This window comes from Penicillium riverlandense, assembly GCF_028828495.1.
Source record: "Penicillium riverlandense strain IBT 135883 chromosome Unknown utg000003l_segment0_segment0, whole genome shotgun sequence".
In the NCBI taxonomy this organism is placed as follows: domain Eukaryota; kingdom Fungi; phylum Ascomycota; class Eurotiomycetes; order Eurotiales; family Aspergillaceae; genus Penicillium; species Penicillium riverlandense.
This window is the reverse complement of record NW_026643196.1, coordinates 580,785-594,858: the sequence shown is the minus strand read 5'-3', so window position 1 is coordinate 594,858 and position 14,074 is coordinate 580,785. Positions and strand designations below refer to the sequence as shown.

Genomic DNA, 14,074 nt, shown 5'->3' with positions numbered 1-14,074 from the left:
TCATTCAGGTGGTAGCCAGAACAGAACAGAACAGAACAGGAAAGAGAGAAAAAAGAAGAAGAAGAAAGCAAGCACCATACAGCCTCGCAAAGCAGAACGAGTAGTGGATGCAATATGGAGGAACGGGTGGTGAATGGAGAGGAAGTAGACAAGAGGAGGAGAATAAGAAGGCAGAAGCTAATGCTGGTCCAACCAGAGACACACACAAGACCCAGTTGGGTAGAAGAAACAGGGTGAGACAAAAGCGACGTTCATGCAAAACCTCATTAGAGGGGATATAATTATGATTAGCGAACTGCGGTGCACAGACTGCATTTCAAGAAAGAAATTATCGGTCGATGCCTAGGGAAGCCACCTTCCCAGCAAAACGGGCGCCGGCGCTACCTCTCTTGGACAGCTTCTCCCTCTCCTTGCTATCCAGGGAGCTAGGAGCCTGGGCCGTGGACCCCGAGCTGCTGGGAATGGAATCCTTGCTCGATGAACGGATAGTAGGCAGAGAGCCGAGGGTGTCGCTGGCGGTAGACTTGCCGGGTATTGGTGCCGCGGCCGGGGCATTGAAGCCTGCGGACCGAGTGGTCCGTTGGCTGAGGTAAAGTTGGGCGGCGGGGGAGAGCGGGATAGAGGGGGGTTGCGGGGGGATTTCGGCGCCGTTCTGGACCAGCAGTTCGGCAATGGGGAAAGGGATCGCTTTGGTAGTGGACCGGGCGGTTAGGCTTGACGGCGTGGAGCCGGGGGAAGCAGGATCGGCGGCGGCAAGGGCCAAAAACACGGCGTGGGTGTTGCGGGAGCGGTCGGTAATGTTCACATTCGCGCGCAGGGCAATGCCGTACAAAATGCCTTGGATGTCATTTCGCTTGATCGAAGCGAGGAGGGTCTCGTCGGGAGACGCGAAGCGGGACCGTGGGGATGGGAGTTGTTCGACGTAGGCTCGATCAACGTATTTGGCGGTGATGAAGCGCAGGCGCTGCTCGCGCGTTGATCCTGCGTTTGGCTTGAGGGTCTGATCAAGAGTCGCCTCCCAGATCATGTTGCTGACGCGGTTGCCAATCTGCAAAAGGATCTCGACAATGTCGTTCGAGAAGGAGTGCACGTCCAGCGTGAGCGACCGGATTTTGGAGATGTGCGTCCCCAGTGATCGGTGGATCCCGCTGCACTCGATGCATAAAATGATCCCCAGATTGATGGATACCCATTCAACCTTGGACGAGGATCCGCAGTCAGCGCACCAAGTGTTGCCTTGGTCAGCATCCCGGACGACTTGTAGCAGCCGTGATGGATTCTCCTCAAAGCTATTGCTATCATTGCGGACGTAGCTGGGCCGCGCTCCAACCGTTGTACGGCGGTTCACGGTGCTGTTGCTGGAACTGTTCGAATAGGAATGCTGGCCGGACATCGACGAGCTTTTGCCGGTCAGAACGGAGCCAATATCCCGGACGGGATCATTCTTGGATGACACGGGAGGCACAGGTGTCACGCTTCGCCCTTCGACCGCACTCTGGAGCGCATTGTTGATGGACCTGATCCAGGTCGCCATGTCTTCCTCTGAAGTCGCCTGGTAGATACGCTTGAACTGTGGGGTAATCACTTCAAAACAGAACCGTCGCTCTGCATTTCGAGCTTCCCGCACCGAAGCCATCCGAAGATCGATAGGTTCCATGTGCAGATCCAGTTTCTGTTTCCAATTGCTATACTCAGACAGCTTTCCTTGGTCCAGCACGATCCAAAACCTGTAGCTGTAGTTAGCACGGCATATGCGATGAAATGACACCAAAAGAACTTACTTGTGCCATGCTTGCTTGTTGATGCCCTTTGGATCTATATGCGAACCCGGACGCGAGAGTGCCCACAGCAGACCTTCTTTGCGCTGTTGACCCGCAGCTCGGTCAGATCCGGTGGAACTCCCCTCTTCGAGGTCTCGGATGCCCTTAAACCGATTTTGGCCTGAGGCGCCGATAGGAGCGCTCGCTGTAGGAGCAGATGTTCCGGTGGCGGAGCTAATCGAGGAATTTACTTGGGATGAAACCGATGAGGAGTTGCTAGGCACCCCACGGAGTTGAGATGAGGTGCTGTCGGCACGGCCCAATTCAGTCTCAGCAGGAGGGAAGCCTCCATTCGCAGACCCGGAAGAGGAAGACGCGACTCCTGTGGGACCGGCCACAACCTCGGGCTCGAGGTACGTGTTGCTGTTTTTCTCTAGGGTCCGGCGTTTCTCTTCACGTTCAGTCCGTTGAAACTGGAACTCCTTATCTGCCTGGTTGACTTCGTGGATGAGGGCGTCCAGTTGAGGGACCATATCCTCGACCTTCTTTGCGGCCGCCAAAAAGTTCTTCGCTTGGAAATCGGCGTACTTGGTGAGATGAGAGAGGACCTCTTGCTCCTTGCGGCCACCATGCAGATCCTGCATAAAGGACGAGTAGTCAAAGCGCCTGAGCTCGAAATTTCGTCGCTTGGCTTGGTACTTCGAATCACTCTCGACACGTTTCTTCTCTTTCAAGGAGTCCTGGCGCTGGCCCAGATAGCGACTGACGTAGGCGTAGTAGTCGCGACTCTCCTCGTCAAAATCCTTCTTTTTCGACTCTGCTTGTTTGATATCATTATTGTAAAGCTTGATCAGCGGCTCGATAACGAGCTTCTGAAGCTGTAGCGTGTTGAGCTGCTCGTAAGTGAGGATCTGGCGGGCAATTTTCTCAAAGTAGTGGTCTAACGCCGGCTGGATAGCGTTTGCATTGGACGTGGATGCATCGTTCAAGGATCCCAGAAAGGCTTCCATGGCATCATTGCAGTTCGCTTGGGCCTGTTGAGCTGCCTCCGCCTTTTTAAGAACCTTCTTGATCTTCGCTCGCATATTACCCGTCTTTTGCTCCAGTGCCTTCATCGTCGCACGGAATAGAGGCCCATCCTCCACGGCACTTATATTGTCCCCCGGTCGAGAATGTGGCAAGTCCACCTTGACGGGTGGTGGTGGCCCGACGGACGTCGGCGGGGGAGGTCCTAGGGTCTCGGCTGTGTCGGGGGGAGTGGGAGAAGGGAGATTCGGGTTGGAGATAGGCTCAGCGTCGCTGATCTGCGAGAGAACGGATTGGGTGGAAGGGACGCGACTGCGGTGGGGGACCGACAGTTCCAAATTCGGCGACAAGGCCTGAGGGCTTGGGGCAAGGCGACCAGCGTTGTGCACCCAGAAGGAAAAATGCGCAAGGGTATTGAGACGGTTCGTCCGTTGATCGTAGTCCAGGAAGCTGCAGCTATTCCGCCATCCGCCACCTTTGTCCTCAGTTGGCTTGGGAGGCTTCCATGTCCAGGTCCAGTCCAACGCTACCGACGGCGTGCCATCGGTCGAGAAATCTCCGATCAGTTGCACATTCGAGTTGTTTTGTAGGTTCGGGTTCGCGTGGAACTCTCGCGTAATCAAGTTGTCCAGCTCCCTCGAGTTTGACGCGTGGGCGAAGGTGAGGCCTGTGAGGGATGTGTCGGCCACCTCGGGGAGGGACGTCGCGACGCCATTTACCGTAGAGCCTGCAGTATTACCGGTTTGTGTCTGCCGGAGGATGAAGGTGAAGTTGAAGATCAGCTCGTCATCGTTGGACAGGCGGAGAAGGAACGTCGGAACCGCGGCGGAGGGGGAGATGTCAGGATCCTGCGATGGTGAGAGTCAGCCTCCAGGAGGCTTTGGGTTACGGGTGGATCGCACCTGGATATACTCGATCGGGGTGTCGTCGCCAGCCTCTCGCTTTGCAGTGAATCTCGCAGCCGGGAAGGCGTTGGGGGCGAGGGTCAGCAGTCGACGGCTTGAGTTGCTTATCGTAATCGACGCGACCGAGACTAGATATCCGGGGAGTGCATCAGCATGGGTCACTTGGGGGGTGGAGGACCGGATGAAACGTACACCTATTCTGATCCTTAAAGAACAGGTTTCCCGCGTCGTCCAGACGGCTGCCGACATTGCCCATGGTGGGAGACGGTAGGAAGGGGAGGATCAAGTGACGGCAGGAGCAGGAGTCCGGGCACCGAAGCAGGCGTTGGCAAGCATTAGGGGAGGCTTAGGACATAGGAGAGTGGTGATGGATGATGATTATTGTCTGGGGGAAAGAAGAGAAACAGTGGTGAGTGGGGTGGGGGGGCAGGAATGAAACAAATGAATGGATGGATGGATGGATGATGGGGCGGCGCTGGCAAAGGCCCCCGGGGCGATCGATCGACTGACTACGACGGCAAGAATTCGGGATGGGTTGGGGTCGATTTATTCATGTCTCCTGATTATTATAACTATTAGAACAGAAATAGATTATTATGGTATCGCATATCGTGAGACAGCTCAATCACGACGGCTTTGCCTCAAATATCCAGCCCTACAAAGGATGCACACTTTCCAGGATGCTCTCTCAGGCTCGACGGTTCCCCGCCGCGCTGCTCGTGATATCCCTAAGCTCACCAGTCGACGAGGCCCGCTCGCGCCCGGAGTGATACTTGTGCTTGGGGCGATCCGCATGCCCGTCGGCCTCGACCCATCGCATCATCTGGCCCTTCACGTCCCGCATCTCATGGACCCGTTGCGCCAGGTCGCTGCGATTCTTGGTCGTCTCGCCACTCCGCTCCTTGAGCTGCTCCTCGTCCGAGCTCGAGATAGACAGCGAGGACGTGCTCCTCTGCTGCAGGAACGTGATCTGGTTGCCCTGCGTCTTCTTGCACTCGCGCTGCTCGTTCTTCAGCTGCTGCTGCCGCTCGGCATCCTTCTGGCAGTCCAGCGTCGTGACGTGGATTCCTGGGAAGTTAAACGATATGAACTCTTGGAGAAGCGGCAGCTTCTCCGGGTTGGGGCGATAGGTGCCGCTATCATTGTCGATGAATAGCTCGTAGTCCGCGGGGTTGGTGGAAACTTCCTGTGCTTCCTCGGCAGATTCGTCTTCTTCCACGGGCAACTCGTCGGCGCGTGAGGGAGAATGGTGTCGGTTCTGATGCTTGCGCCGCCGGACGAAGAACTCCCCCGAATATGCAATATAGATAGACACATCGCTGTGCATGGTATGCTTGCTCAACAAGTCGATACCAAACTCTTTACCGGTCTCGGTGAAGCGCAACTGTCCGTCGAGCGTCAACACGTAGGTGAAAATGCGTCCGCCCTCGCCGTAATGTACAAACTCCAGGAACTTCTGTGCAAACTCCTGGCAGGGCGTGGCGAACTGCCCGTGCTCTGTACTGCGATCAAAGTTGTAAATTCGCTGATGCTGATGATGGAGGGCTTTGTGTAGGATTCGCCCTCGCAGGCTCTGCGCCTGGAACATGCCGGCTACAAATGGCCTGAATTCAACATATCGATGGTAGAGCTCGGAGGGCACGGGGCCCGTGAGCTGCATCTGAATTGCTTGAAAGCTTTTAGGGGATGGTTAGATCACTGGTAATAATGGACGAGAGAGACACAACATACTTGTAGCGGGTAGTCGACTTTCCACTGCCATCCTTACTCTCGATATGGACCTTGGTTCCAGCCAGTCGCCCGATCAAAGGCGAGAAATGTTTGAACCAATGGTTCGGCCCAACAGTGTACATCTGGCCCCCTTCGTTGCCGGGGGTCCGTCCCAAGCACTGAATACTGACCACCAAGAATGATTCCGGGTGATGACCCGTCGCGAAAGCAGAAACATTGGTGATAACGTAGACGCGCTTGCTGCCGTAACGTTTCTTGACCTTGAACGACTGCTCGCTGATCCCCTTCCAGCCCTCCTGCAGGGACGGCACCTCTATGAACGCAATCCCCAGCTTGTCATCGTGGTCCGCCGGGTCTTCGTCGTAAACATACGCCTTCAACAGAAAACCCGACGCGGGGACATTGGCGACGATCCATTCGCTGTCCCACGTGGGGTTTGTATTCCTCCGCACAGTATGAGAGCGGAAGCTGACGGTGGGATCTTGCTTATGGCGGCGGGGCAGGTCAACGTGCAACTGTGCGTGAACGTAGGGGTCGGAGGAGAAGGTGCCAAAGTCGGCGAAAGGTAGGTGTTCGGCGCGGTGGAAGGTGATCTTAAGGGTGTAACCCGGTGGGGCGGCCGGGATGGGGGTCGCATCGAAACCCCCCGCGGGTTTGTGGTGGTCGTCTCCTTTCATTGTGCAGACTCGTTGTTGCAGCTTGTCGGCCTGTTCGACGAGTTTAGGGCCAACCTTATCGATCGGGCGCACAGGCAGCGACCGCGGCATGTCGTTGTCCATGATGTGGGGAGGCGTATAGTGAAAGGCGCATGGGCCAAATGATGTCAGACCAGTTCGTTGAGTAGGTCCAACCAGCGCAAACACACACAAAGAGGGCGAGGGAGTGAAAAGACAGAGAGGGATAGAGAGAGAGATGGAGCGATGCGTGCTTGGCAAAAACGACGACCGAAGTGGGTGGACCGGTTGGTTCTCAGCCTTACGGAGGAAGGAAGCGATCAGCCCTGGCAGCCTAAATTACCCACTTTGGAAATTGCGATGCCAAGATAGGACACGATGACCTCATTGGGGGATTTGTCTATGGACGCATGGCCTATCAACTTTGGACGACATAATAATACAGACAAAACAGAATATGGAGAAAACAGCAAATATCGTGAGCTCGTGACAACATAAGAATCAGCAAGAAGGTGCTCGCCGTAGTCCGTCGACGTGATGGGGATAGTGATGATCTAGGTACCCCGGAAGAGGAACTGCATGTCCTCGGGGGTTAACTTCTCCAGCGCCTTGTCCTGGTCCTTGTTGATCGTGCCCTGGATCAAATTCGCCTTCTTCTCCTGGAGCTGCACGATGCGCGACTCCACCGAATCTTCGATACTGAGGCGCGTAATCACACACGGCCGCTGCTGGCCAATGCGATGGCTTCGGTCGGCGCTCTGCCATTCTGCCGCGGGATTCCACCACCTATAGGATCCTGCGTCAGCCAAGGGTCGGGGACATAAGGTAAAGAACTTACGGGTCAACGATGAAAACTCGGGATGCCTCCGTCAGATTGAGTGCCACGCCACCAGCTTTGAGCGAGACGAGGAACACCTCGACATCGGGATTGGTCATGAAGTGCTCGATAGACCTCTGTCGCTGCGCCGGCGTCATCGTGCCATCCAGCATGACAGTGGTGAGACCTGCATGGCGCAGCCGCCACTCGACCAGCTGCAGCATCGACGTGAACTGAGAGAAGATAATCGACTTCGGGTTGTGCTTCTTGCTCCGCTGCTGGTAAAGATCGTAGACAAGCATCTCGATCTTGGTGGAAGACGTCCAATCCTCCATGAGGATCCGATTGATGATCGAGTTCTTCTTAACGGACTCCTGGGCCTGTTCGATAGTAGGTTGTTCAAGATCAATGGACAGAGGAATGTGGCACTGCGGGCAATCCACCATCGACTCATCGTCAAACGACCGAATGTAGTCCTTGGCGCACTGGCGGCAGAACTCGTGACGACAGCGAGACCGAATGGCATCTTCTGCGGGCTCATCACACACGCGACACACCAGAATATTGAATCCGGGCTGCACATGCTTCTTGAGAATCAGATCTGGATGATTGGCCACCTGTCGCATCTGCATAATCAGGCCGAAGATGTTGGCGTAATTGTTCAGCATCACGCCTCGGCTAACATAAGTATCGAACTGTCGGTTGGAGTTTGTCATGATACTTCGCGAAAAGTCATGTTCCATCTCGCCAAAGAACTCATTGTGCAAGATGACTCGTTTGGGGGGCAGCTCCATCGATGAGGTATGCTCTTGCTTCAATCGACGAAGCATGATATGGTCGGTAATGAGACGGAGCTTCTGCAACCCTTCTTTCCGTTCCGATTTAGTTCTTCCCTCGGTGATAGGCTTCAAAATCTCCTTGTTGAAGATCGACACGTGGTTGAAACCCGTGTGCTTGCAGTGAGTGCAGCGACCCTCTTTATTTGAATCCCACTGAAGTTTCTCGCAGTCACATTCCTTGCAGAAATAGCAGGCGAAAGGCCGGACCTGAAGGAAGCGTAGAAGTGAAAAGAACTCTCCGATCCGATTTTGCACAGGGGTTCCCGATAGACACCATTTGTAGTTAGCATTTAAGGCGAAGCAAGCCTTGGCGACGCCCGTGGTACGTTGCTACATAGGTCAGTGGGACTCGGAGTAGCATACGCGAACACACTTACCTTGATGCTGTGTGCTTCGTCTAGGATGAGTCGATGATAATCGATGGAATGAATGACGCCTTGAGTTAAGTTAGTATTGACGTTACGGACTGGATCTCAGGACTTACTGTCTTCCTTGACAGTTCCTCCAGCTCGAGTCCACCCTTTCACCTGCTTGCGATACATAGACTCCAGACTCGAATCTAGACAAAGAGTCAGTCCTGCCCCTGAAGAAGCAACGCGAGAGTTTCACGTACAGGATATCATGATTACATGGTACTTTCGAAGGTCCGCCTCGGTTAGCTTTTTGACCTTGGAGTCCGAGTTATGGTAGACGAGCACATTCAGTTTGCCGTCGGTGTATTCCTGTGGAGCTCATTAGTCAATGACGAGGTATATGTGAGGATATGGCTAACCTTGATCTCAGACACCCACTGCATCAGAGCAACGGGAGGGACAATCACAAGGGTTGGAATCTTCTGAGGGAAGTCGGACATGATCAAAGACACAGCTTGAATGGTCTTTCCCATGCCCATCTCGTCACCCAGCAGGCCACCTTTGTATTCTGTCTTTTCCTGTTCCATCAACCAGCTCAGGCCCTCCAGCTGGAACGGCTTCAATTTGCGAGTGATGGAGGCGGGCTGCTCGGCCTTTTTGGCGGTGACGGCAGGCTTGTTTTTCAGGTCATCCCACATTGTCCTGAGGCCGGGATGCTTGCTTTCCAGCTTATCTTGGTTGAGTTGCGCCTAGGAAATGGTTAATACTGCAAGATGACGGGGTCGACGCAAAAACTTACCCGACGAGCCCTTCGCTGCTCCCACCACGTTGGTGGCTCTTCGCTTGGAGTACGCGAATCAACAGCCCTCCGTCCTCCCTCGCTGTCCACATCTTCATACTCAGTCAGGTCAGAAATTTCGTCGTCAAAAATTTCCGCATCAGATTCGGATGTCCTCATGGAGATCATATCGATTACATCCAGCAACTCGTCTCCGGACAGGTCTGAGTTGTCGAGGCTATCATTCACAATCCGATGTCTCTCAGACTGAGACAAACGCTTCTGTTTCTTGGGCAAGATTCTGTCATATTCTCTCAACTGGACTGCGCGGGCAAATTCCTCATCCGTGACATGGTTCGTCTCGGGCTCGTCTGCTGTCATCGCAGCGGCAGATCTCTTGGCTCCTCGGCTGGAGTTACCCATGGACAGTGCACTTGAGCGAAGCTGCTGGGCACGTTCAGAAGCATTGACACGGCCCCGGGGTTTCTTGGTAGCGGATTCCCCTGTGGCAGCGCTAACGCTCGTGGCCGGCGTGCTGACCCCGGTCGCGCCCTGCAGAGATGGATCCCCAGTAGAGCTCCCGGACCCCGAATCGAAGGGTGACTCGCTCTTCAGCGGGATCACCACCTTGAAATTGTCAGGGGCCTGGGTCTTGACTGGCGCGGGACTGGAGAGGTCGAGGTCATCATCCTCGGAATCCTGGATGACGCGTGTATTTTGTGATTTGAAAGGGACGGACTGGGGTAATCGGCGAGATCTGCGCAGAGGGAGGGGTGAGGAATTCTGCAATGACGTTCCAATAGATCCGTCATCCTCAGAATCAGGAATAGTGGTTGAGCGTTTCATGGTGGGACGGTGTTGGCTCCCACTGGGAGAGCCGCGAACAGATAGGAAAAAACGGACAGGGGTAGAGCGATGAGGGCCGATTGTGCTATGGATAGAGAAAGGATGGGAGTGTTAGTTCTTGGGGCAAGGCTTGATGGCAGCGAGAAGGATACCTTGATCCGTTGAGAGAGTCGCTGGGGCACTACGTGACTCCTCTTGACAAGAGGCGAGAGTAGTTGCGAGAAAACCCAGTGGATGAGAAAGAGAGATGCGACGAACAGGGCTGTGATGAAAGACAAGAAGAAAAGACGACGAAAAGAAAGAGGTGAGGGAGGAAGGAACAGTCGGGAGGGAAGTGATAACAAGTGATGGATCAAGTGAGTGCCTGAACCAGAAAACTCTTCACGCACTCTTTCCCATGGAATCTTCCTCCATCTATCTACACTCTGTTCTTGTTTCGTCCCTTCGTCACATTCCTCCATCTCCTACCTCTCCCTCTTCTCTTGTTTCGGCTGTTCCTCCTTCCTATCCATTCGTCCCAACTTATCGCCCTCCTGATAAGCAGGCGCGTTAAGTGCAACGCGAAATCGCCACGGTCCAGTGACTTGCCATCACAGTCCGTTCCTGACACTGTCCATCGCCCACACCCGCCCTCCTGCCTCACCATGTAAGTATTCGATGCCTGCAGAATACATATTGATGCTGACTATGAGAAAAAGGACTGGCAGGCGACCAGCCAGAAACCCCATCAGGGGCCCGTACGTATCCACCTTCAGCGACCTGGCAGCCGTCTGTAGACTGACAACTCAATAACAGGCACTCGGCTCTGACAGACTTCCTGGCTGTAAGTTTTGAGGTGTTTTTCATTCTAGATGGAAAACTCGGCTGACCAGACAGTCAAATAATATTTCAGCCGCACAAATCCGTGACGACTACGAACAACGGCTGCAGACAGCCCAGCAACAGGCCGAACAAGAGGCCGCTCAGCAGGAAGAGGCCGAAGATACAGTCGAAGACAGCGAGTACCAACCGGATTCTCCCGAAGAGCAGACAAAGAAGCGGAAGCGACAACAGGCAATTGAAAGGACCAAGAAGAGCAAGGAGTTTGCTCGTCGCAAGGCCCGGCGTGCTGGGGAGCCTGATGATGATGATGATGACGCGCTGGCAAATGAGATGGTGAATGAGAAGGAGCGGCCGAAGAATCCAGGTCAGCTGGCCAATTGCAAGATCTGCGAGAAGCGCTTTACGGTCACGCCCTACAGCAAGACAGGTCCCAGAGGAGGCCTGCTCTGTGCCGACTGCTCCAAGAAGCACGCAGGCCCGGGCAAGAAGGCACCGGCAAAAAAGCGCAGCTCAGGGATTGGGCGCCGTCAAAATCAGAAATCTTTGCTGGATGGATATGTTTCTAATGGTGCTCCGAGTCTGCTGGAGACATGCATCAAAGTACGAGCTTCAGCCCACCGTGTTTTTGATCATGTACTGACCCTCGTTCTAGAAAGTGGGCGATAATATTGACAATATCGAAGAATTCGGCGACTTGCCTCCGCAGCTGATGCATCGCCTCAGCCAAATTCTGTCCCGCAATCGAGCGGTGAACTCGAGGACTCTGGAGCTCTTCTTACGGCCTCAGTACAGATCCATCGATCTCTATGACTGTGCCAAACTCGACACCGACGCGTTCCACAAAATCCTCGCCTCTATGCCCGGATTGACTCGGTTGAATCTCCGCTTCGTCACCCCGTTCAAGGACGCCGTTTTCGAGTACATGCTCGACCGCGATCTGAAGATCCAGGATCTGCAGTTGGATTCACCGAACCTGGTCTCCAACGGTTGCTGGCGCCAGCTTTTCATGAAACTCGGTCCGCAGCTACAGACTCTGAAGCTCTGGAACCTCGATTGGGCTTTTGACGATGAAACCGCGGAAATCATGTGCAACAACTGCACTGGCCTTCGGCGGCTGAAGTTGAAGCACCTCTGGAATCTCGGCGATGCCGCGCTTAAATCAATCTCGTCGCTGAAATCCCTTGAGCACCTCTCCCTCAACCTCAAGCAAGAAACCACCAACGAGCCTCTTCTCCATATGGTTTCTCAATTGGGCCCGAACTTGCGGACCCTGTCTTTGGAGGAGTTTCAACAAGCGGATGACCAGCTACTTCAAAGCATTCATGATCATTGCCACCATTTGTCCAAGTTGCGACTCACCAGCAATGCAATCATTACCGACAGAGGCCTGGCTGATCTCTTCCGGGACTGGAAAAATCCGGCTCTGACGTCTGTGGATTTCCACGCACTCCGAGACGTCGATACGGGCAACCCTGCTGGTCCTCCGGAACCGATCGGTCTCGCGTCAGATGGGTTCAAGGCTCTTATGGAACACTCAGGGTCTAAGCTCGAGACCTTGAACATTGCTTCATGCCGTCATATCACGCATGCCGCGTTCGAAGAGGTGTTTAGCGAGAAGAAGCGGTATCCGGCACTTAAATCTCTGGATATCTCGTTCCAAGTGGCCGTGGATGACTACGTGGCGCAGTGCATTGTCCGATGCTGCCCGGCTCTTACGAAGCTGGTTGTCTTCGGGTGCTTCGGCATTCGAGATCTTCGTATTCACCGAGGAGTTGCACCCATTGGCCTTGTGACTGCAAAGGTCACGGTCGATTAGATCGTCTAGGAGACCGTTTACACTTCGATCGATACCTCTTATCCTGCGAGCCTTCATGGCCGCCATTGTTGTACCTTAGCTGTTAACGCATTTTTACGAATACACGACGTCTCTTTGAAAGATCAAATATTCTCTATTCGCAAATATCACTCAAACTTATGTACAACCCGAACGCCATCGTAGTGCATCATTAAATCAAAGAGGAAGAAAAAAAATCAACCAACAATCTATCATGTCATTCGCTTTCCAATCTCGCTCTGCCACCCACGCGACTTCTCAAAGCCATTTGACGCGGTTTGGTAGTCCATCATAGCCTGGTAGACTTCCTCCTGGGAGTTCAACACAAACGGGCCGTACTGCACGACCTTCTGGTCCAGCGGCTGGCCCGCGACAAGAATGAAGCGGCCCTCGGCGTCAGCGTTATCGGGCACCGAGGCATCGACATAATCGCCTTCCTGGTCAAAGACCACATTGTGGAACTCCTTGACAATGCGCGTGGAGTCATTCGACCCGAAGACCGTGTTGCCGGCCAAGGTGTACGCAAAAGCATTCCAGTTCTGCGGGAGGGGCTGCGAGATCCGCCCACCGGGCCGGATGGTCACATCCAGCAGCCAGACAGGCGTGTAGGCAAGGTCGCGCACGGAGTCGACGCCATGCGACTGGCCCGAGATGACCTTGACGGTAACGCGGCCGTCATCCAGGCTCGCAGTGGGGATCTCCGACGCGCGCAGGTCGCGATACCGCGGCTCACACATCTTCAGCTTCTGCGGCAGATCAACCCACAGCTGCATCCCGACGTTGGGGCTGCCGTCTTCGTTCTCGTGGGGCATCTCGGCGTGCATAATCCCGCGACCGGCCGTCATGAACTGCAGGTCGCCGGGCCCAATGGTGCCCTTGTTGCCGGCAAAGTCTTCGTGGTCGACTCCGCCCGAGAGCAGGTAGGTGATGGTTTCCTGGCCGCGGTGCGGGTGGTCTGGGAACCCGGCGCCCTTGCCGATGGTGAAGTGGTCGAGCATGAGGAACGGGCTGAAGTTGCGCAGCTTGGCGGTGCCGATGGAGCGGCGCACGCGGGCGCCGGCACCTTCAGCTTGTTCGACGGCTAGGAAGGCCTGCCGGATTGCGCGGGGGACAGACATGCTGGTTATGGGGTTGATGGTGGGAGGAGGAGGGAAAGAGTCTGGGTTGTTGGAAAGGGAGGTGTTGTCGATCTTTAGAAGCGAGCTCGGCTTGAGATAGGCAAGTAGATTGTCTTTCGTGGAGAAGACGATTGCAGCGATGCAAATTAGAAAAGCCAGGAGGAGTCTCATGGATGGGATGGCGGCTTTTTATACCCTGGGGCAGACCAGTCCGAAGGTTCCAGTCCTTATATATCAAAGCCTTCACTCAGCGTTAGTCAATTACTCTACGAACTAACCAACTAGGTCTGTGCTTGGTGAGAATCAGTCAGCTTGACAAAGACCCCCGTCAGCGGGTCATCAGGATGCTGATTGGTTCGACGTGGATGCCTCATTGATGAGGAATCCATTACAAATTTCGTGTCAGCCACAGCCCGGGTCGATCTGATTGGAGGACAGGCAGTGGCGATCTACCTTCATGTGTTTCTAGGTTATGAAATCTGTGATCTATTCCTTATCATAAGCTAGTTCGCTAACTTAGTATAGAGACGACTCTCAACAATGGTATGAGAAAATAAAGTGTGGTATCCAA

The 14,074-nt window shown here is 54.4% G+C and overlaps 5 protein-coding genes across 5 annotated transcripts; 1 reads left to right on the top strand and 4 right to left on the bottom strand.

Annotated features, from left to right (window-relative positions):
* Window positions 1-328: 328 nt before the first annotated feature.
* On the bottom strand, window positions 329-3,947 carry N7474_003854 (putative ARF GTPase activator (Csx2); the record flags this gene model as incomplete). Its single annotated transcript, XM_057195269.1, has 4 exons — window positions 329-1,727; window positions 1,782-3,634; window positions 3,689-3,819; window positions 3,884-3,947. The coding sequence occupies 4 exons, from the start codon at window positions 3,945-3,947 to the stop codon at window positions 329-331; spliced, it is 3,447 nt and encodes a 1,148-aa protein (XP_057052665.1).
* Window positions 3,948-4,379: 432 nt separating this feature from the next.
* Window positions 4,380-6,201, bottom strand: N7474_003853 (C2 domain protein; the record flags this gene model as incomplete). Its single annotated transcript, XM_057195268.1, has 2 exons — window positions 4,380-5,367; window positions 5,423-6,201. The coding sequence occupies 2 exons, from the start codon at window positions 6,199-6,201 to the stop codon at window positions 4,380-4,382; spliced, it is 1,767 nt and encodes a 588-aa protein (XP_057052664.1).
* A 449-nt stretch (window positions 6,202-6,650) lies between these two features.
* On the bottom strand, window positions 6,651-9,750 carry N7474_003852 (DNA repair protein RAD16; the record flags this gene model as incomplete). The annotated part of the gene is made up of 7 exons (XM_057195267.1): window positions 6,651-6,882; window positions 6,935-8,082; window positions 8,130-8,188; window positions 8,237-8,311; window positions 8,366-8,474; window positions 8,525-8,854; window positions 8,905-9,750. Coding segments are annotated over 7 exons (2,799 nt in total), but the record flags the coding sequence as incomplete, so codon positions are not given.
* Window positions 9,751-10,416: 666 nt separating this feature from the next.
* On the top strand, window positions 10,417-12,367 carry rad7 (uncharacterized protein; the record flags this gene model as incomplete). Its single annotated transcript, XM_057195266.1, has 3 exons — window positions 10,417-10,497; window positions 10,606-11,151; window positions 11,204-12,367. 3 exons carry the CDS (start codon window positions 10,417-10,419, stop codon window positions 12,365-12,367), a joined length of 1,791 nt encoding a protein of 596 aa, XP_057052662.1.
* Window positions 12,368-12,597: 230 nt separating this feature from the next.
* N7474_003850 (pirin family protein) lies at window positions 12,598-13,674 on the bottom strand (the record flags this gene model as incomplete). Its single annotated transcript, XM_057195265.1, has 1 exon — window positions 12,598-13,674. One exon carries the CDS (start codon window positions 13,672-13,674, stop codon window positions 12,598-12,600), a length of 1,077 nt encoding a protein of 358 aa, XP_057052661.1.
* Window positions 13,675-14,074: the final 400 nt, after the last annotated feature.